General features: G+C 38.4%; 1 protein-coding gene across 2 annotated transcripts in view; it reads left to right on the top strand.

Moving 5' to 3' along the window:
• The window catches only part of LOC124613112 (dynein regulatory complex subunit 4), a 139,177-nt gene that overhangs the window by 92,611 nt on the left and 24,479 nt on the right, over window positions 1-22,087 (top strand). For both annotated transcript variants that reach the window (XM_047141724.1, XM_047141723.1), the window contains exon 9: window positions 12,922-13,008. In XM_047141724.1, the coding sequence (XP_046997680.1) occupies window positions 12,922-13,008 (87 nt within the window). The remainder of the gene's footprint in view (window positions 1-12,921; window positions 13,009-22,087) is intronic.

Raw genomic sequence — 22,087 nt, 5'->3', positions numbered from 1 at the left:
ACTTCGATGAGGTAATAGATTCTTTCGCAGAAAGGAAAGCACGCCATAAAGGTTGCAGATTTTCTGAGGAGATCTCTTGTTCTCCTGGTTACAAATAATCCCAGCCAGTAATAACTGCCGGGGGCAAAATTCAGTGACGTGCGATAGACGAATGCTGTGTGAAATGGCGTGACACTGCACTTTGGCACACTAAAGACCATGTAATATGTCTTACATTTCCTCGAAGACACGTGTTTTATGTATCAGACTCTGCAGAAAGATACGCGCAACTTTTTTTGAAAAGTCGATTAAATTTTTAGCGTCCTACTTCAAACGCTAGTATTGCCCTGGTTCGGAAATATCGTAGATCCTTGACAGTGGACTCTTGAGTTGTAGTGGGTAGTCTCTACGTGACCCATGATTACGTTTAGTGATTTTGCTGTTTCCTCTTCGTTTATTGCTGTAATGTGACAAAATAAAATATGAGCCGTGACTTATATAAAAAGAAACACACATTAATGCAATGGCTTAGCATAAAAGAGAAATAACTAATGTAGGAATATTATTAACAGTGTAATATGTTGTTTAATTTAGCCCGACGTGTATAAGGACTCAGTAAACTAGCTCAGTTCTCAGGGTAGTTACGTAATCGTTGATACTTAATTGTCTTTTTCTTATTTATTCAACACTAGAGAATATTTGCCAAGTCTGTTTGATGTACACTACTGTAATACATGACGTAATGTCGTGGTTTCGTCTCGATTCCCCAATATAAGATAACAAGAGTAGCATCTACAAATGAAATCCTATAATGGAAATGAAATCCTGTGACCAGACCTTTCTTGCCTGGGATGTTATCTTGTGATATATAGAAAATCTGTAAGTAAAATTGCTAAATTATTAGTAGCTGCATCCGGCCTCGTGGGATCTGAAATAAAGTTAATTGTCCTAACCGACAGCACGTCTCGTAGATGAGCTAAAAGAAAAATAAGATGTTCTAAGATGGCGCCTAACAATGAAAATTCTTTGTTAAGGCCCATATCTACTTAAGACAATAAAGGTATCAGATTTACAATAGATTGACCACATACACAAATTCTTTTGACAAAATAACCATTACATTTTTCGTGTTTCAAGTACAACTTACATTATCAGCTGGTACAGTAAGATGAGCTTTACACAAGAATGTCCTCTTAGGTCCGAATCCAAGCAGGTAAGATAAGCGAATGAGAAAGGAAAGATATTTCATGCATAGAAATGCAAGAGTCCATGGAATAACATGTCCATTTTAGTTCTATCTCTTCTTCTTTGGCGTACTTGTCGATTATTTATAAAATTTGTCATAATATTTAGTTTACTTTTTTTAATCCAAGTCCACTCAGGACAAACAGTACATTGCTCTCACGTCAAATGAAAACAAAACGAATTTTTGTGGCCGGGTGCTATAAAGTGAATTAAAATACATTCACATTATTACGGAAGGCTAAAATACGTTATTAGTTTCTGATTTTTCTTTATTTCCACCTTTTTAACAGCTGATCATTAGTCGCCTTGCAGAACAATGAAGTTATTTTTGGCAGTTTGCTAAAGAAATTAGGCTTTTATTGCTCTTTTTCTGCTGAGGCAATTCATTTGTTTGAAACGAAGTGTTTAATTCCACACTACTGGCTGATTTCAACTGTTCGCTGCATTTCAAGTGCACATTTTCATCTTCTGGCACATATGGCATTATGTCATGATAAAGAACCAAACACGAGATAATATAGTACTGGTATTCCAAGAAAATTTACATCCAAATTTGCACCTTAAGCCGAATTATGCATTTTAGTATGGTTCATGAAATTCTGATGCTCTTGGAGTATCCTCTCATGTCTTGTTTATTTTATGACATAATGTAAGATCCTTTAATGTCTTACACCTATGATCATACGGGCTACCTGCATCATCGTAACTGCGTAAGTGCGGTGACACCTGTTATCTGGCACTCTCTGGCAACTGATGAAACTTATTTCTAACAGGTCGCCAGGAAATATTGAGAATGGTGGTTCGAAAAGCGTTACTTTCAAAGTAAATTACCTTCTACACAAGATAAACTATGTGCGAGAATGTATGATCATCTGAAGAATTTCTAGCCCAGATGACCAGACATTTATGTCGTTATTAAAAATTTACTGGCACATTTGTGTGATGTATCTTAAAGTGTAACATGCACAAAAAGATCAACATTATATATGAAAGATTAAATTCTCATGCAGCCGATCAATCTTTGAGACCAGTATTACATGTGAAAGCTTTGCTTTTCTTGTAGCAACACTATGTATATTAATGTAAACCATTAACTTTTCCTATTTGTGTGGTCGCACTACTCAACAGTGGTGTTGCTTTTGGCTGACTACATCATGTGTCCTATGCTCTGAATATCCACCGTCAGTGGCTGGCAAGATCAGTTGACATGAGCTATGACTGGCTTACAAAAGCGCACGGCAATCTCGATTTCAATGCTTCGGAAAGTAACATGTGGTGTTTGGTGGAATTCGAATTTATACTTCATAATACGAAAATATGCAGCGTACATGTTGCTGCACATCACAGATCTTTCCAAAACTTATTTCTTCCCCTATTTATAAGACCATAATGATTCAACGGATTGATAAGTTTTACAGTTCCGAGGAAAAGTATACCATCACTTAACACAGGAAAAGTGTATTTTCACCCGGGACAAAGTGTATTTTTAACCGGGAAATCCGGAAATTTTTTCCCTCGTCCGTGTATACACCCTGGATATGTATGATGAGATAAAAGAAATTATTCAGATAGTGAAGGGAGACAAAAATAATAGTCATGGGTGACTGGAATTCGATAGAAGGAAAAGGGAGAGAAGGAAATGTAGTAGGTGAATATGGATTGGGTATAAGAAATGAAAGAGGAAGTCGCCTGGTAGAATTTGGCACAGAACATAAGTTAATCATAGCTAACACTTGGTTCAAGAATAATGAAAGAAGGTTGTATACATGGAAGAAGCCTGGAGATACTAGAAAGTATTAGATAAATTATATAATGGTAAGACAAAGATTTAGGAACCAGATTTTAAATTGTAAGACATATCCAGGGGCAGATGTGGACTCTGACCCTATTGGTTATGAACAGTAGATAAAAACTGAAGAAACTGCAAAAAGGTGGGAATTTAAGGAGGTGAGACCTGGATAAACTGACTAAACCAGAGGTTGAACAGAGTTTCAGGGAGAGCATAAGGGAACAATTGACAGGAATGGGGGAAAGAAATACAGTAAAAGAAGAATGGGTAGCTTTGAGGGATGAAGTAGTGAAGGCAGCAGAGGATCAAGCAGGTAAAAAGACGAGGGCTAGTAGAAATCCTTGAGTAACAGAAGAAATATTGAATTTAATTGATGAAAGGAGGAAATATAAAAAAATGCAGTAAATGAAGCAGGCAAAAATGAATACAAACGTCTCAAAAATGACATCGACAGGAAGTGCAAAATGGCTAAGCAAGGATGGCTAGAGAACAAATGTAAGGATGTAGAGGCTTATCTCACTAGGGGTAAGATAGATACTGCTACAGGAAAATTAAAAGGACCTTGGAGAAAAGAGAACCACTTGTATGAATATCAAGAGCTCAGATGGAAACCCAGTTCTAAGCAAAGAAGGGAAAGCAGAAAGGTGGAAGGAGTATATAGAGGGTCTATACAGGGGCGATGTACTTGAAGGCAATATTATGGAAATGAAAGAGGATGTAGATGAAGATGAAATTGGATATATGATACTGCGTGAAGAGTTTGGCAGAGTGCTGAAAGACCTGAGTAGAAACAAGGCCCAGAGAGTACACAACATTCCATTAGAACTACTGATAGCCTTGGGAGAGCCAGCCCTGACAAAACTGGTGAGCAAGATGTATGAGGCAGGCAAAATACCCTCAGACTTCAAGAAGAATATAATAATTTCAATCCCAAAGAAAGCAGGCATTGACAGATGTGAAAATTACTGAACTATCAGTTTAATAAGTCACAGCTGCAAAATACTAATGCAAATTCTTTACAGACGAGTGGAAAAACAGGTAGAAGCCGACCTCGGGGAAGACCAGTTTGGATTCCGTAGAAATACTGGAACACGTGAGGCAATACTGACCCTACGACTTATCTTAGGAAATAGGATAAGGAAAGGCAAACCTACATTTCTAGCATTTGTAGACTTAGAGAAAGCTTTTGACATTGTTGACTGGAATACTCTCTTTCAAATTCTGAAGGTGGCAGGGGTAAAATACAGGGAGCAAAAGGCTATTTACAATTTGTACAGTAACCAGATGGCATTAATACGAGTCGAGGGACATGAAAGGGCAGCAGTGGTTGGGAAGGGAGTGAGACAGGGCTGTAGCCTCTCCCCAATGTTATTCAATCTGTATATTGAGCAAGCAGTAAAGGAAACAAAAGAAAAATTCGGAGTAGGTATTAAAATCCATGGAGAAGAAATAAAAACTTTGAGGTTCATCGATGACATTGTAATTCTGTCAGAGACAGCAAAGGACTTGAAAGAGCAGTTGAACGGAATGGACAGTGTCTTGAAAGGAGGATATAAGATGAACATCAACAAAAGCAGAACAAAGATAATGGAATGTTGTCAAATTAAGTTGGGTGATGCTGAGGGAATTAGATTAGGAAATGAGACACTTAAAGTAGTAAAGGAGTTTTACTATTTGGGGAGAAAAATAACTGATGATGGTCAAAGTAGAGAGGATATAAAATGTTGACTGGCAATGGCAAGGAAAGCGTTTGTGAAGAAGAGAAATTTGTTAACATCGAGTATAGATTTAAGTGTCAGGAAGTCGTTTCTGAAAGTATTGGTATGGGGTGTAGCCATGTATGGAAGTGAAACATGGACAATAAATAGTTTAGACAAGAAGAGAATAGAAGCTTTCGAAATGTGGTGCTACGGAAGAACGCTGAAGATTAGGTGGGTAGATCACATATCTAGTGAGGAGATATTGAATAGAATTGGGAAGAATAGGAGTTTGTGGCACAACTTGACTAGAAGAAGGGATCGGTTGGTAGGACATGTTCTGAGGCATCAAGGGATCACCAATTTAGTATTGGAGGGCAGCGTGGATCGCAGTGGGAGACCAAGAGATGAATACACTAAGCAGATTCAGAAGGATGTAGGTTGCAGTAGGTACTGGGAGATGAAGAAGCTTGCACAGGATAGAGTAGCATGGAGTAGTTGTGGTAGAGTGCATCAAACCAGTCTCAGGACCACAACAACAACAACAACAACAACAACAACATGCTACTCCACTCAGAACATAAACTGAAAAATCAGGGAAAGTGAACAGATACATACAGTATAATGTAAGTTAAAATATTATTTAAGAGGAAACAAAATTTAATAGCAGTACTAAAGGGTTTGCCTTATAATGGTGGTCAAATACTACAATATAAAATCCAGATCAATTAGATTTAGATAATAAAGAATATAATGTGTGACTGCATCATTACTGATGACTCAGAATACTAAGAGCAAACTTATGGGAAGATGTGAAACTTAGCTCCTTCTTGAATATGTACCTCAGGACTGTGATTCTGCTTTTGACAAGATAGATTGTAACAGTCTTCTGACTGCACTTTCACAGCTAATCAGACTTCAGATATGATAAATTTTACTATTATTCAGATAATGTTCCACCATGCTTTCCATGTAGATCTTGCATGTAGTTATAGTCTGTATGGAGATGTAAATGGTGAATGGTATCAATAAAATTTCGGTTCAAAATTTTACTGATATTAGAATTTATTTATGACCCCCATTTGGGTTGTCTATGCACCTTATTTTGAGCATCCCAAGACCATGAATATTTTAGTCCTTCACTGTTCGCCTGAAGGTTACCTGTGTTCTGGCCAGCTATGTGGAGTTTAATGGTCCTCCCTCTGTCCCCACCCAAGAGGGGTACCTTATGTAGGGGCTTGTGAGTTACAAGCTTGCTCCGCACTTCACCACTGAAAATAAATCAGAAAAAAATTTTCTTGCACTTTATGCACCATTGTAAGATCCTGTATGGTACCTTGGTTCCAGATAAGCCATTTTTTTTGTCAATTAGAAGAAAGAAGAAGCTCAACTCTGATCAGTACTTGTTTATTTGGGCCAAGTAGGCAATAATAATTGTAAGATAAAAATTGTAGTTGACTGTGTGCTGTATTATAGACACTAAATTTGACCTTGAATCTATAAATTGTTTTATTTTCATAATAATTATGACTGTGAACCCAAAAAAATACTACACACTGATCTTGCCAAAAGCTGAGAAGTGATTTTTCTTGGTGTTGCAGCTTGCAGGGGTACTCTGGGATGTACACAGTGTCTCTGGTAGCCCCTGTGAGTGTTAACAGTGTGAAATAGTGTTGGAAAAGTGCATTTGTGTATTGACCTAAGCTTGGACATTCTAGGGACTTTGCCGAGCCCACTGGGCATTCCAGCAAAGAAAAGAAAGAAAAATAATGACAGTTAAGACTTAACATTTTGTTGATGACATCATTAACCCTCGAGCGGGTGCACCAATGTGCCAACCACAAATAACATTGTGTTGTGCCATTCCATCATTGTTTTACCATTGTAGTTCCATACCTATTACTTAATAATTTCTACAGCTAACAAAGTGGTAAGTTATGTTGTCATATGTGCAAGTGAGCAGCAGTAATGTAAAACATACAGTGACCTATACGAGAAAAAATTTACGATCAGTTCAGGAAAATTACCCAAATTCTGAATTAGCAGCACAATTCCACTATGAAGCAGTTGTCTACAAGATAATTAATAATCAAATAAGTGTTTGACAGGGGTTTGGTGCAAATATGCTGTTCAGTTCTCTAATAGGGTCATTAGTGTTGGGTAACAATTGCACTTGGCAACATACTAATACAATGAAACTGTATTTTATTATTGTTTAGTTAAACAGTGATTTAGTTCATATAATACTAGTTTTTTAATTGTAATTTAATTTAACTAAGATTAGACTGATTTTGCTCATGTATGTTTACCTTGGTAACATAAAGACAGTTGCTCTTTACATGTGTGCAAAGTGAGCTGCACACCTGCTCATATTACGAAAATCATCATGCCTGCTGGAGGGCTAAAGAATGAACATAAGCTCTCATTGTACAAGAAAGCTAAAGGAAACCTGCTGTGTTCCTTTCAAAGAAACCATGCCAGCATTCACTATTAAGTTATTTGAAAAACCTAAATTATATATCTGACAGGAATTTGTACTATGCTTTCCCAAATGCAAGTCTGATTTCTTAAGCATTCTGCCGTCGCACTCAGTTTAAATTGTACATAACTATTGAGAAACTGTGATATCACAAGTGTGACACTATCTTATAGCAGCAAGAGAGAGCATTATTTAATTTAGAGGTAAGATTGTAACCAAGAACTGAAAACTGTACTGCCCATGGTGATTACATGTCTTCTCCCCTGTCATTAAGAAAGCAACAAGGGTGCACTATGCATGAAATATGTAACAATCCCAAATAAGCCACATGTTTTGGAGCCTTAATAAATGTAAAATGAAGAGTGACACAAATAGGATTGTGAAGTGACAGCTGTGGAAGAATTGATGACACTTTGGAATCAGGGGTTTATTTCCAAACTGTGGCAGCAAGCATGGAAACTAATAATTAACAATAATGTGTAGATGCATTTAGGTATTTTACTCCTATATGCACCTTGTGCAGTATTCGCAGACATTAGTTTCAAACACACAACTGTTTATGAGATTTAGGAAGAAATAGTTAAACTGCTATGGTATATGGCAGTAATCCTTTTGTATGTGATGGTATTTCTAGTAGAGTATTAAAATCATCATCCAATGTACTCATTAAGATTGTTTTGTAATCAACTGGTGACACAAGAGTCATCTGAAAGAATGAAATATACAGAAGTAACAACCTTTATTAAAAGAAGATCAATTTATAATTACAGACCCATTTTTACTCCTGTGAGCCTTTTGAAAAGGAAATTATTAAGGTGGTGTACAGCCACTTTCATTTCTGGTGAACATTTGCCATCCAATGTCATATTCTGGGTTCTATGATTTAAATATGCTTCAAGCAAGTTGTATATATTTGTAGATCCTGTGTACGATTGTATCTTCATTAGTAGTAGATGATATACAGTTTCAAACAAATTTCAGAAATCAACTGTTTGCAAGATTTTTTTTTTTTCTGAATCATGCTGATCTTTTGGGAGAAACTTGTTTTCCTTGAAGAACATCAAAATTTTATACATTAAATGTGCTCTTGGATTCAGGAACATATGGACATCTGCGATATTGGTCCATAATTCTGTGTATCAGATCTTTACCCCATTTTTGTAAATAGGAGTAACCTGTACTCCTTTCCAGTCACACAGGCCAATTCACAATGCTAGAGGTTCACTGAAAACAAAAGCTAGGAGGCTAATTCGGCAACATATTCAATGTGAAATCAAACTGGGATTCCATGAGGATCTGATGTCTTATTCATATTAAATACAGTTAATTGATTTTTATTTCAAAGGCACTGAAATCAATATCTTTTATTTGTAAATCAATATGGTGACCAAACATGTGTACGGTACTGTTTTACTCAAATTTAATTACATGGAAAAGCATAAACACATGAGAGGCAAAGTAAATACAACAGACAACACACTTAAATGACCAATGGAGCCTTATGCTCTGGCCCATGTAGTCATTAGTTCTAACAGGAGGTGCAGCCAACAGGCTGCACACAACTGCTGTTATACTGGCATGCCAGGTGGCTTCTATTGGTCAAATCAAGCACAAACTTTGTGCACGAGCTATGAAGTGGAGCACACATAGATTTGTTTATTGCAACAGGTAATATCCTCACTGGCAAATATATTTTTAAATGTGAAATTTAATATTTCTGCTCTCTGTCTGTTGTCTTCTGTTTCAACACCAGACAGATCTGCAAAAGATTGAATGGAAAGTCTGGATCAGTTCATTGACCCTGTGTATGACCAGAATTTCCTAGGATTTTCTGATAAATCTATCATGAGGTTCTGAATGTGATCTGATGCTGTTTGAGCTATGTTCGGTGTGGCTATAGAGGGAGACAGTTCTGCAAAACTAATGCACAAGCAAGGAAACAGACTAGACATAAAAACCTATTTTCTTATCACTCCCTTTCCATAAGATACAGAATATTCAATAGTTGGCTGCTTAAAAAAGTACCCATTCTAGAATACTGCTCAAGTGTATGCAATTATATGGTATAAATAAAATAGAAAGAAACATTCCACATGGGAAAAATATATTAAAAACAAAGATTCCATGACTTACCAAATGGGAAAGCGCTGGTAGACAGACACAATAAAAAACACACACACAGAATTTCAAGCTTTCGCAACCAACGGTTGCATTGTCAAGAAAGAGGGAAGGAGAGGGAAAGACGAAAGGATGTGCATTTTAAGGGAGAGGGTAAGGAGTCATTCCAATCCCAGGAGCGGAAAGACTTACCTTAGGGGGAAAAAAGGACAGGTATACACTCGCACACACACACACATATCCATCCACACATATACAGACACAAGCAGCAAATGAGGATAGTCCCTTTCATTGTGTGATCTGTGTGACCTGTTCACCTTCATCCTAGCTGTTACTGTGTAACAATTATTGGTGTATTCATATAAATATTAATGAAACAGATGTAAAGAAAAAGTTTTGTTTTATGGTTGGGAAAGCTCCAATTTTTGTCAAAGGTTTTATGGTAGTTATATTGAGTTCATGTTTTATGTTTTCAAGCACAATAGGAGTAGAGCTGGTGTATGATTCCTATTTGTAAATAAGAGACTTGGGAAAACCAACCTCCTTACCACCTTGTTTTACTTTTTGTCACTGCTTCTTCGCAATTTGGCCTTCTTTATACTTGCAGCAGTTCATACTACCTTTTCAAGAGATCATTAATTTGATGAACTTAATAAGGTTGTGTAGTGGAGTGTCCCACAGTCAGTTATTTGATCTTTTGTTGCTGTATAAATTGCACTGTGTTAATTGTACTCTGTGTGCACTTCTTTGGAGTAATCCTCCCCTTTTGGTAGTAAATCCATTTCTAAGATGTGTATTTTGAAGTCTTGCTAACCACTAAATAACTGCAGATCTTTTGATAGATTTAGAACTCTGTGGTGTATTTTAAATACAAGGGTAAATCTTTCTGCTACCTTTGTATTGCCGGTAGTCATTTTGTCATATTAACTTACTTATGTTGTTCTTGTCTAATTTGCAAATCTTCATGTCAATGTGAAACATCTTTGGCAACATGTGGGCAGGCATTATCCTGCAGCAGAATTGTGGACTTGATGGCATGCTTCAGTTTTTGCAAAGTTAATTGTGGCACCATGTTTGAGAAAGTCAATGAGCGTTAGGCCTTCACAGTCAAAGGAAGAGATCATAAAGACTTTTGCCAGAGCTGGCAGGACCATTGTTTCAACTATGCTGCAAAAGTTTTGCTGGGAAGCCTGTGTCTTTCCCCACGCGATTTACGTATTTTTGGAGCCCTAAAGAAAGACACTTGTGGCCATTGATTTGCTTTGGATAAAGAGGTGCATGCCTGGGTACAATCATGGCTCTGTAGGCAACTGCAAACATTTTTCCTTGAAGGAATTGACCGTCTTGTCTGACAGTGAGATCAATTTATTACCAGTGGTGACAGTTACTTATGAAATAATAAAGAGTTTTTTTCACGTCTTGTTTTCATTCGACTGCCCTTTTTACATCTTAGTATTTTATGAAGTGCACAATCTTCCCTTTCTGAACATTGAAAGTGAGTTGTCAGTCTTTACACAAATTGTAAATCTTATCAAGATCTGACTGGATATTTGTCCTGCTTTTTCCAGACAGCATTTCACTATAGACAACTGCATCATCTGCATACAAGTGTCATCATAATCAACTGCAACTGTGTTGCCAGAATAAGATTGTGTTACCAAATAGCTAATACATCCTGTATGTAGTGTTAGAGTGCAGTCCAGGTATTATTTCTGTTAGTCTGGTTCTTAATAGCAACATCAGTGAGGTACCAGACATGCCACTCAAAAGATTTTGAATAGACACAAACTTTTTTGATAAAAATATTTTAATTTTGTCTTCAAAATATTCCTCTTGTAGGTTGTTAAACCATGGGAGCTTGTTAAATAATATCAAACCTTTTTTATAATAGCTTTTTTTTAAAGGTGGTTACACTTTCATATTGCGTCTCTTGCCCTTTTCAGCTGACAAGTTACTATGCCACAGATTCAAAATATCTCATGGTTACTTATGAGAAGTTGAAATCAGTCATGATATTATTTATGTGATGTGAGGCTGAGAACTAAAATGCGAATTTTGCTGTGTTCCCCTTAGGCAATAGGCCTTGTGTATGTAACTTTATTTTTCCTGTTGTTGTAGCTATTTACGTTGCTGCACAAAACGTGTAATTAATTTAAGTAGGCACCAAGGATATAATGTTAAGTATTTGTTGCAGAACTTCACAAGATTTTCTACAGTTCATTCCATGATGAAGACTTACTGTCCTTTTCTGTAGCAGTTTATTTTTATTTGGGTGTATGCTGCACTGCCCAGCAGTTCTATAATAGTTAGGAAAAAAAAGTGAATTGTCACATAGTAATTAGTATTTAATGTTTGACTATGGTATCTTGAACATATTTTTAACAGATTTAAGGGAGATGAAAACCACTACCAATTTTCCTCCTGTGCAAAATTAAAGTGTTTTACCAAACAAAGATTTTTTTGTGAGTTCCCACCAAAAAAAATTAGTGTCATCACTGTTTGTAGCTGATATACTGCAAATTTTATTTATTGTAAATGATCTTCTACAGTTCAAAAGTAACAATTACAATACTAGAAGGAAAATGACATTCATTACTCCACATTAATGTTGTTTTTAGCGCAAAAGGGGCGCACAGTGCTGCAACTAAAACTTTTGATCACTTACCCAATGATATAAAATGTCTGACAGACAGCAAAGTAAAATTTGTAAATTCAATGAAATAGTTTCTCCTTGACAACTCCTACTGGAATTCCTATTATTGTTATGAGTAAAAGGTGGTGGGTAGGAATTACTAATCCACATCTGTACATGTTTATTAAAAGAAAGCACTAATGAATGTTCAGCATTTTGCCATATTTACAAATTAATTTGCAATGTGAATGTAAAATGAGTCATTCCACATCATTATGATTTATCATGCAAAATGATCCATGGAACATGCAACTACTTATTATTTGTGTGTGAGAGTCACTTGTTTCCACTGTCTTTAATTAAAGTTTACAAACTTCCTCACTTGGTGGTTGATGGTGGTAGCATATCAACTCAACTAGGTTTAATTTATGCAAAGGATCTGGAATACATAGCTGACTCACTCCATGGCACTGGTAACTCTCTTGTCATGGTTGTTTGATTTTAGTGGATATTTTTGTGCTATTGAATGCGTGTGATGGCTTCAGAGTGACTCTTTTTCCATTGCAAAAATACTAGACAGTTAACCAACTTCACTTTGTATCACTTTATATTGTTTCACACAAAATTTGTTACTATCTACATATTAATAATTAGCTTTAAACATGTGTCTGTCTTTTTTAATTTAAACATTAAACACGTATTTTACTATTTTAATATGCATTTTTTCTCCATTTTATGGATATATTATTGCAGTTTCCTCGTTGTAAATTAATACAAAGTCTTCAATCAGCAGACATTAGTGCTGCAACTCATTGTGAAATGAGAAAAACTGTTTTTAAGTGTTGTGAAAGCAAAACATAAAAAAATGTGCCATTATCATTTTAATTTCATGTGTACCATGCTGATGTTAGTTAATCATGATTCAGCTTAGTGTAGTTAAAATCTTAGCAAAAAAGAATAATCGTATTTTCTAATATTTCAGATTTGCAAAGCACGTTTAAAACTGTGCCTTAAGGAGTTAGAAGATCTCAAGTGGGAGAATGAAGTACTCAAGCTTCGATTTGATAAGGTTAGTATTATTTCAGTATATCAAATGTCGCTTACCTAAGGTAAAGTGCAGGCTGATTATATGTTCTACTTGTTTATTGTCACCTTCATCATAATGATGTTTGTTAGGAACAATTACATATAAAAACAAATCTGTACCACAAACATGGATAAATAATTCAAAAAGTTGATATTGTAATCATATTATATATCTAGCCATGTCTAAAATGCAATAATGAAAGAAGATACATGCATTGAAGGGAGTAAATGTAACAATTCAGTGAAGCATTCAGGTGTCAAGTAATGGACCACACAAAACAACCCCTGCCTGCACTAGGGTCACCTCATTGGTGTTCTTCCATTGCTGCCTCTCCTTCCTCCAGGAATCTTCTTCCATTCCTTTCACTTCTCCCTTTCCTCATATTTTCCTTCCTCCCCTCACCACTCCATCAGGGACAACCATTACCTCATTCAGGCTATAGCACTGCAAAAATATAGCCCTGCATGTATATTTACTAATTTGTTACCTCCAAAGAAAGGCATTATCTGACAGCTTAGCTATGAGTTGAGTCTTCTTTTGTTCTTTTCTATCTCTCAACTATATCTTGAGAGCTTATCCATGCTCCTTGAATGGCATATATTCTGTCCAGGAATTTTTAATGTCACATTGATGTTGCCATTGTGTAGTCCACATGACGTATTCACCTTCATCCTAACTGTTACTGTGTAGCAATTATTGGTGTATTCATGTAAAAATTAATGAAGCAGCTGTAGAAAAATAACAGCTTCATTTTACAGTTTCTTTATGTCTTTCATTCATTGTTGCTGTCTAAAAAATGCAGAATAAAGGTAACCACTCACCATTTAACAAAAATTCTGAGCAAGTGACAGGGATTTGAATAACACTGAAAATGTCTCTAAGCTTCCAGACAATGCCCTTCCTTAAAGTAACTGACATATAAAAGCTTTACTACACTGACATGGGGCAACAGCCTGAGTCTTGCTATATTTATTAAGTCACTAGCTACACTCCACAACTAAACAATTATTTACAAAGTATAAAGAAATGTTAATGACAAACTTACTATCCACACTCTTTCATAGACATTACCTCTTGGAGGTACTGAGCTGTGAGCCACATGCAGCCCTGAAAACCATGCAAAATCAGTGGGAGGGGTGGTTGAGAAGAGGGGGGTGGGGGGGAGACAACACGTGAAATTTTCAGCTGATGGGAGAAGCTGGCCGAATACATGTCACTCACAACTCACTCGTTTATTAAGGAAGACAGTTTTATGCTAATGAGTAGCGAATTACAAAATGTGCCAGGAAATGGAATAAGAAAACTTCAAGACTGTTTGGGACATGCCTAGCATGGGAAAGATTATAATCATTTTGGTGTGTATGGAGGGCCAGAAATCTACTGTAATACCTCTCTATAAGCAGCATTTTGGAACTTCTTGTTCTTTAAATATATGTAGAGATTTTTGGTTCTAGATACACACGAGCAGCCAACATAGAGCTGTCCATGTGAAAAACATAGTGTGCATAGAGGAATACCTGCCATTTTTAACATTTATCCTTGTCTCTTATTTATAGTGATCGAGAAGGCCCCTTGCAAAGGGAACTGCAAGTGTTTGAACCAGAATGGCAAGTTTGTTGGGATGATAGGCTCCACCAGTGATGAAAGTGGCATGCACAATATGCCTTCTCAGCTCCATTATGTGTAACCTGATGCCACTGCACAATCTTAGTGCATCCAGATTACGCACCAGTATGACAGGCACACCCATCTTCATGTCCAACTTGAGGGACAGCACCCCCAAGAGCTCTGATGAGCTTAGAAACTCTACAGGATATGTAGTAGCATGATCCTTTGTCATCAGTGTGTCAATTGATGTGTAGCTGATGGCCTCACCAGGTACTTGATCAAAAAATTTTTTTTTTATGTTTCCCACCAATACATTAATGGATGCCAATATTGCTCTTTCACGTAACCAGTCCTCGACACTCAAGTTTTGCTTTAACGTTGGGGAAAACTCATTAATTATGTTGTCTTCCCAGCTTACAACATTTCAGAAGTGGCTTTCAAAACATATTAAGCATTCCACATCCATTCCCATGTGGCCCTCACCAGTTTCAAGGAGATATTGAGCAAACAGCCAAGACTCTTGGTCATTGTAAAGCTGAATTCTCATATTAGTTGTGAGGTACATCTTCCTATGTTTGCCCTCAGTGGTGAAGATTTGAGAAAATGATGATCTTGTCAGCCACAGTGCCTCTCTTGATGACTGGCAGTGTGTGTGAGATGCCACCAGCAAGTAAGACAACCATTCCGTCCATCATCTTTTGGTTACTGTGGATGTCTTGTGAACTTTGATTAAGTGCCTTGGTTTCATTCTTGTGGGACATTGAGCATTTGTCCCACATGATTAAATTGCGCTGCTGCTCTTGTCTGTATTACTAGTAAGCATTTCCTCACTTGCAAGGGTCAGTGAAAGCTTTAACACTGAATGGGCACTTCTTCCTCTGCTGAGCAAGGTCATGGCTATCCCAGAGGATGTAACAGTTAAAATGACATTCCTGTCCTTGCACAACTGCGCCAATAGCAAATTTAGTAGGAATGTCTTGCCAGTACCCCCACATGCATCTAGGAAATAATGACCCCCTTTCTCCATTCTTCACATGGCTCAAAATTTTACTCAAAATGTGCCTTTGTTCTGGTAATATTTGGGACTCAGTCAGGCCAACTTGAGCCCTCGAGGCTGTGGTGTCATAATTGAGCCTTCAGGGCTTCATTAAATGTAAGCCATTGCTGGTCTGTGCTGTCCCTTAGTACTGGTGTGCAATCTCTTCTGATAACATCGTTTTATATTTGTTACAAAGTGTCACAGGGTTTGAGAGCCTACAGGTGCTGAGTATGGTAGTGAATAGCTCTATCAAATTGGCTGATGACTGGCATAATGTGGGATTCTTTTTCATAGTGTCCCAGTGGCCATCACCTTCTGAAAGTCCCATTGCCTCACATACTTCCTGGAATGTGGCTTTTTCCTGTTTGTTGACCATTTTGAGGGCCTGAAAACTGAAGGAACCCTGTATGCAGGTGAGCAGGACTGTTGGATGCCTCTTATGGAGCAGAAAGCCCAATATCCATATGACCTGCTCTAAACATCTGCACTTCATCTCTTGGGTCGATATTATTGTAGCCTGCTGTTGCACAATAAATATTGAGAAGTAAGTATGGGACCATCCAGCTGTGCCCACTACTGTGCCTTGCACAGCATCTCTCACTTTAATTGTGATTATACAACCCCCATCCTTGGGCACTCTATGTCTGTACAACAGATATCTAGTCTTGTTCATTTGGGTCCCTTTTGATGGTGTCCAAAGATACTTTCTGGTGCATTTCCTGACACTCATGCATAGGGAGGAAGGATTCAACACCCTGAGAGGACCGTGCATTAGGCACATTTCAAATAGCTGTTTGTCCAGGATGGCATCAGACAATTCTACTGATGTAACCAGATCACTTTAGTTTGGCCACAATTTCTGTTTTAACCACAGCAGCAAGTGCATGTGTGGTAGGTCACATTTCTGTCACTTAGTAGTATAAATGGAGCACTGCGCCCCACCAAAAAAGAGGAGGGCCACCAGTTCTTCCCTTATAAGTCTGACTGAACTTAGTACCGGACGTAGGAGAATGCATCCTGGGTATATTCTTGGAAGATCTTCAGACTGTTCATGAATGACAGTGGGAATGTGACCATCTGACCTAAGTCATTTGGATTCACATTGCTTTGTTCGCAATGACATCTTGCAGAGGGACATAAATCTCTGCATGCAGCTTGCTTTGTTTAAGTGCTATGTACCTTAGACACTCAGTCTCCATCTATATGTACATGTCTGTCAAAAATTTAATGGAAGTACTCTACACCACAATGGCAAGTTGAAGTCATGACCATCAGGCGAAGTGTGTAGAAATCCATGCACTTCACATTTTTGTTCTGGTTTTGTCACCCAGTCACAGGATTTATTTGAGGGGTACTTAAATGATATCCTTATTGTCGTTTCCAAACTGTTGTGGGATAGTGTAGAGCATCATAGTAATGCTGCATGTCCACAATCCTGGTGAGGGAGGCATCGTGCTTGTGCACGATAATGTCCCTCAGGGTGGTGGGGTTGATGCCCATGACCACAATCGCGACCTTAGCCAAGGCTGAGACCTTGTAGTGGCATGTGTGCTGCCCACTCAACATACAATCCATGTGGATCACCATGTTGCAGCTCTTGTGAGGCATGTTCTGGAGAGCTGGTTTAAACCCATGCTCCAACACAGTGTGATCATGCAAAACTTTTTGTTTTTTCAGTACTGTTGCCTGTTCAACTCCCTGAATAATTTGACAACATCTATCAGTCTCATCTCATCATCTCTCATAAAGCAAACTTGCAAAAATTGTGCTTGACCATTGGACAGGGGTAAAATGGACCCTGTTTTATGGTGCACTTGCTCCTCCCCAGGCATGGCAAGAATTCGATCTGCCCCAAAGAAGATCATGTGAAAACATGAATTACATTTTTCATTTGGTTTAGGAGTGCTGTGACACGCAAGTCTCACCAGAAAATAATTCCTTTAAAGGACCAACCGGCTCTCATAATGAGAGAATGGGAACCTTGTGCCCAGAGCAACACATTCCTGTTGTTACCTCCTTCCATTTCAGTGCTCCATAAAATCTGCAAGCCTTGTTGATATGTCCCATTTTGATGGATCTATAATTAGTGTAATTTAAAGTCAGTTCATAACTGGAAGCACTTTTTTAAAAAAAATCCCCAGATTCTCGTAGCAAATATTTGCCGACGTTCAACTTATTGTTGAGTGACAGTGAGTTGGGGCATGTCTTCCTGTTTGACTGTTTCAGAGGCATGCACAGAAGCCATGTGTGTTGCATTCTCCTGATGCCTCAGAAGCATGCTGAGAGGATATGCATGCTGCTGTATACTCTCATTGAGCATATGATTGCTCTGGTGTCTCAGCTGCATGCTGAGACGAAATGCGTTCGGTGTTCTGCTGATGTCAAGCATCTGCCTGTGTTGGGGTTTCAGCCACTCGAGCATTCGCCTGACCACAGCCCACTCAATTCTCCACTGTTCAGCATGAACTAATGATTCTGTCTAGCTATCTTCATAGCTTGAGCTCACTGTGGGCTCTGAGAAAGATTCCATTTACATTTGCCTCTCATTAGAAATTTAAACAGTAGTACCTAAACTGAGGAACTGCATCATAAGATATCTGACCTAAACAACCTGGCCTAATAACTGTAACACCGAAAACAATCAATTTGTGACAAAATAATTGAATTGAATAGATAAAAAATCTGCTTACCAAGCTGTGGCAGAACATGCACATAAAGGTAGGTTGTAATTATGCAAGCCTACAGAGCCAATGGCTCCCTCTTCAGGCAAAATGATTGAAGGGGAAGGAAGAGGGGTGTAGGATAAGGACTGGAGAGGTTTAGGAAAAGGGGTAGATTTTGGGAAAGTCACCCAGAACCACAGGTCAGGGGAGATGTAGCGCATGGAATGAGAAGGAAAGACTGATTGCTGGAGACTGCATTGGGTGAAATGTGAAAACCTGCAAGCTTAAAAGTGGAAGACAGGGCAATATGCAAAACAGAGTTGACTGTTTAAACTTCATGCATGAGTTAATAATAGTGAAAAGCTAAGTGCATTGTACATAACAGAGGTGGGAGGGGGCGGTGAAAAATAGACGGTTAAGATAATGAAAGATATAGAAAGCTAAAATGGAGTGAAGAAAAGAGTAGTTGCTGTGAATAAATGCCAAGATGGAAGGAATTAACATAAATTAAGGCCAGGCCAGTGGTGAGAACCAAGGAAATGTTGTAGCACTAGTTCCCACCAACAGAATTCTGAGAAACTGGTGTCTGGGGGAAGACTCCAGATGGCGTGTGTGGTGAAACAGGCACTGAGGTCCTGACTGGCATGTTGTAAAGCATGCTCTGCGACAGGATATTGTGTCCAGAATGAGATTTCACTCTGCAGCGGAGTGTGCGCTCATACGAAACTTTCCTGGCAGATTAAAACTGTGTGCCGGACTGAGCCTCGAACTCGGGACCTTTGCCTTTCGTGGGCAAGTGCTCTACCAACTGAGCTACCCAAGCACGACTCATGCCCCGTCCTCACAGCTTTACTTCTGCCAGTACCTCGCCTCCTACCTTCCAAACTTTACAGAAGCTCTCCTGCGAACCTTGCAGAACTAGCACTTCTGAAAGAAAGGATATTGCGGAGACAAGGCTTAGCCACAGCCTGGGGGATGTTTCTCATTCTGCCACCGAACAGTGCAAGCGATGTGTATGACATTTGAAGCACCAGCCCTCTGGACAGATTATCCATCACTATGGTTCACATATGGTAAAAGCAATTTCATGACTCTGGTTTAATGCAAGACTCCATCAAATATACGCATGACTAAATATGCGTTTGTTGTTGCAGTAACAGACAGCTGTTAGTGAGGTTAATAACATTATCACAAACTTTCCTTCCTTTGGAAAGTACAGTTTTCTAAAAGGTGGCTTTCCCTCTCTCAGACACAAAGCTTAGGGCAATTATTGCCCAGGGAGGAAATTGGCAGTGGAAATAGTCACTGTTTCTGTGACACCTTCTGACTTGGCTGGACAAGATGTCTCAGACCTGCTGCTATGGTCCATATGGATGTCTTGCTTACTGGAGATGTATTACATACTGCTTGCAGTGATAGAAGAGGCAAACTTGAGCAAGTTGGCGGAGATGGTGGACATAGAAACTGAGTCCACCATTCCACAGGTGTTTACTACAATGCCTGCCAGAGACAGACTGGGTTATATCACCTTGCATCTCAATGAGTTAACACAGCAGGTTGCAGTTTACGGCATGTACAAATGACAAGACCACGCACCATCACACTAACAACACAACATGTGCTCCCTGCCCTCACCAGAGTGGAAAGGGTGTTTTTGCCACTAAGTTTTACCAGCAGAGCACTTAGGTGCCAATTGCCTTGTTCATAGGCAAAAAATGTGAACAACACCTCCCATGCCCGGCTAGGAAGTCTACCAGCAGCACCTGCCCTTGCACCTACTGTGGAATTTAGTGGTAACAGACAGGACCACTAAGATGCAGTTTCTGGGTGGATACTGGCTCAGATGTGTGTGTATTTCCCAGGCATCTGCTGTGGCAAAAATATTCTTAATGCACACGTCCCTAAAATAAATAATTTTTTACCTTAGGTGCATCAGTTTAATGAGTCACAGTTGCAAAACACTACCACACATTCTCTACAGAAGAATGGAAAAACTAGCAGAAGCCACCCTCTGGGAATATCAGTTTGGATTCTGCAGAAATGTAGGAACACACAATACATTACTGACCCTACGATTTAGCATAGAAGACAGGTTAAGGGAAGGCAAATATATGTTTATAGCATTTGTATACCTAGTGAAAGCTTTTGATACTGTTGAGTGGAATATTCTCATTCAAATTCTAAAGGTGGCAGGGGAAAATACAAGGAGCAAAAGGCTATTTACAATCTGTACGGAAACCAGATGGCAGTTGTAAGAATGGAAGGGCATGAAACGGAAGTAGTGGTTGATTTGGGAGTGAGACATGGCTGTAGCATGTCCCCAATGTTATTTAATATGTACATTGAGCAAACAGTAACGGAAACAAAAGAAAAATTTGGAGTAGGAATTAAAGTCCATATGAAATAAAAACTTCGAGGTTTGCCGATGACATTGTAATTCTGTTGGAGACAGCAAACGACTTGGAAGAGCAGCTAAACACAATAGACAATGTCTTGAAAGTAAGATATAAGATGAATATCAACAACAGAAAATCAAAGATAATGGAAGTAGTCAAATTAAATCAGATTATGCTGAAGAAATCAGATTAGGAAATGAGACTCTTAAAGTAGTAGATGAGTTTTGCTATTTGGGCAGCAAAAAAACTGATGATGGTTGAAATAGAGAAGATATTAAATATAGACTGGCAATGACAAGAAAAGCATTTCTGAAGGAGACAAATTTGTTAACATCAATTATAGATTTAAGCATCAGGAAGTCTCTGCTGAAAATACAAGGTCTTTTTGAAAAATTACAAAGCATTCATAATTTTCCACCAATGGTATTTTGCAGTGAAATGAAGTTGGCATCCCTGCACACACCTGTGTTTAATGTGTAACTGCTGGAAGTTTCATTGTTGTATATCTGATAGTTATTGTTCAGTGTTGTATTGAGTAGAACGTTGTGTCACACAGTTTGCGAATTTCGAGATGACAGAGTTAGAGGAACAATGCGCCTGCAGTAAATTTTGTGTGAAACTCAAGACAACCTTTACAGAGACACACCAAATGGTGCAGAAAGCCTACAGTGATGAGAGATTAAGCCATACTCAGTGTGATGAATGGTTCACATGGTTTAAAAATTGCCTGACAGAATTTAAAGATGACTTTTGTTCAGGATGCCCTTTGACATCTACAAACAACATTCATGTCAGGATTGTCAACAAAATTGTTTGTGCCAGTCGAAGACTGACTTTTGGAGAGATTGCAGAAGAATGTAACATTTCAGTTGAACCATGTCGCGAAATCCCGACACAGCATCTTGGAATGCATCGTTTGTCCCATGGCTCATGAGTCAAGACCAGAAAGACTTTCACCTCACAGTCTGTGAAGAGCTATTGCATTGCATAAATGAGAATGAGATGTTCCTTAAGAGAACCATAACTGGTGACGACATGTGGGTCTACAGTTATGATATTGAGATTGAAGTTCAGTCTTCACAATGGGTTGGGAAAGGTTCTCCAAGACCAAAAATAGTTCATTAGATCAAGTCACATATCAAAGCCAGGCTGATAGTTTTCTTTGACTTTGAAGGATGAGTTCGTTATGAATTCCTGCCTTAGGGACAAACTGTTAATCGATGGTTCTATATGAATGTGTTGCAATGCCTACAGGAAAATGTGAGAAAGAACTGGCCTGAAAGTTGTGAGACAATTCATGGCTCTTGCATCATGATAGTGCACCCACACATTCTTCCTGTTGGTGCATGACCATC

Source organism: Schistocerca americana, chromosome 4 (genome assembly GCF_021461395.2).
Source record: "Schistocerca americana isolate TAMUIC-IGC-003095 chromosome 4, iqSchAmer2.1, whole genome shotgun sequence".
Taxonomy (NCBI): domain Eukaryota; kingdom Metazoa; phylum Arthropoda; class Insecta; order Orthoptera; family Acrididae; genus Schistocerca; species Schistocerca americana.
This window is presented reverse-complemented; position numbering and strand designations above follow the sequence as displayed.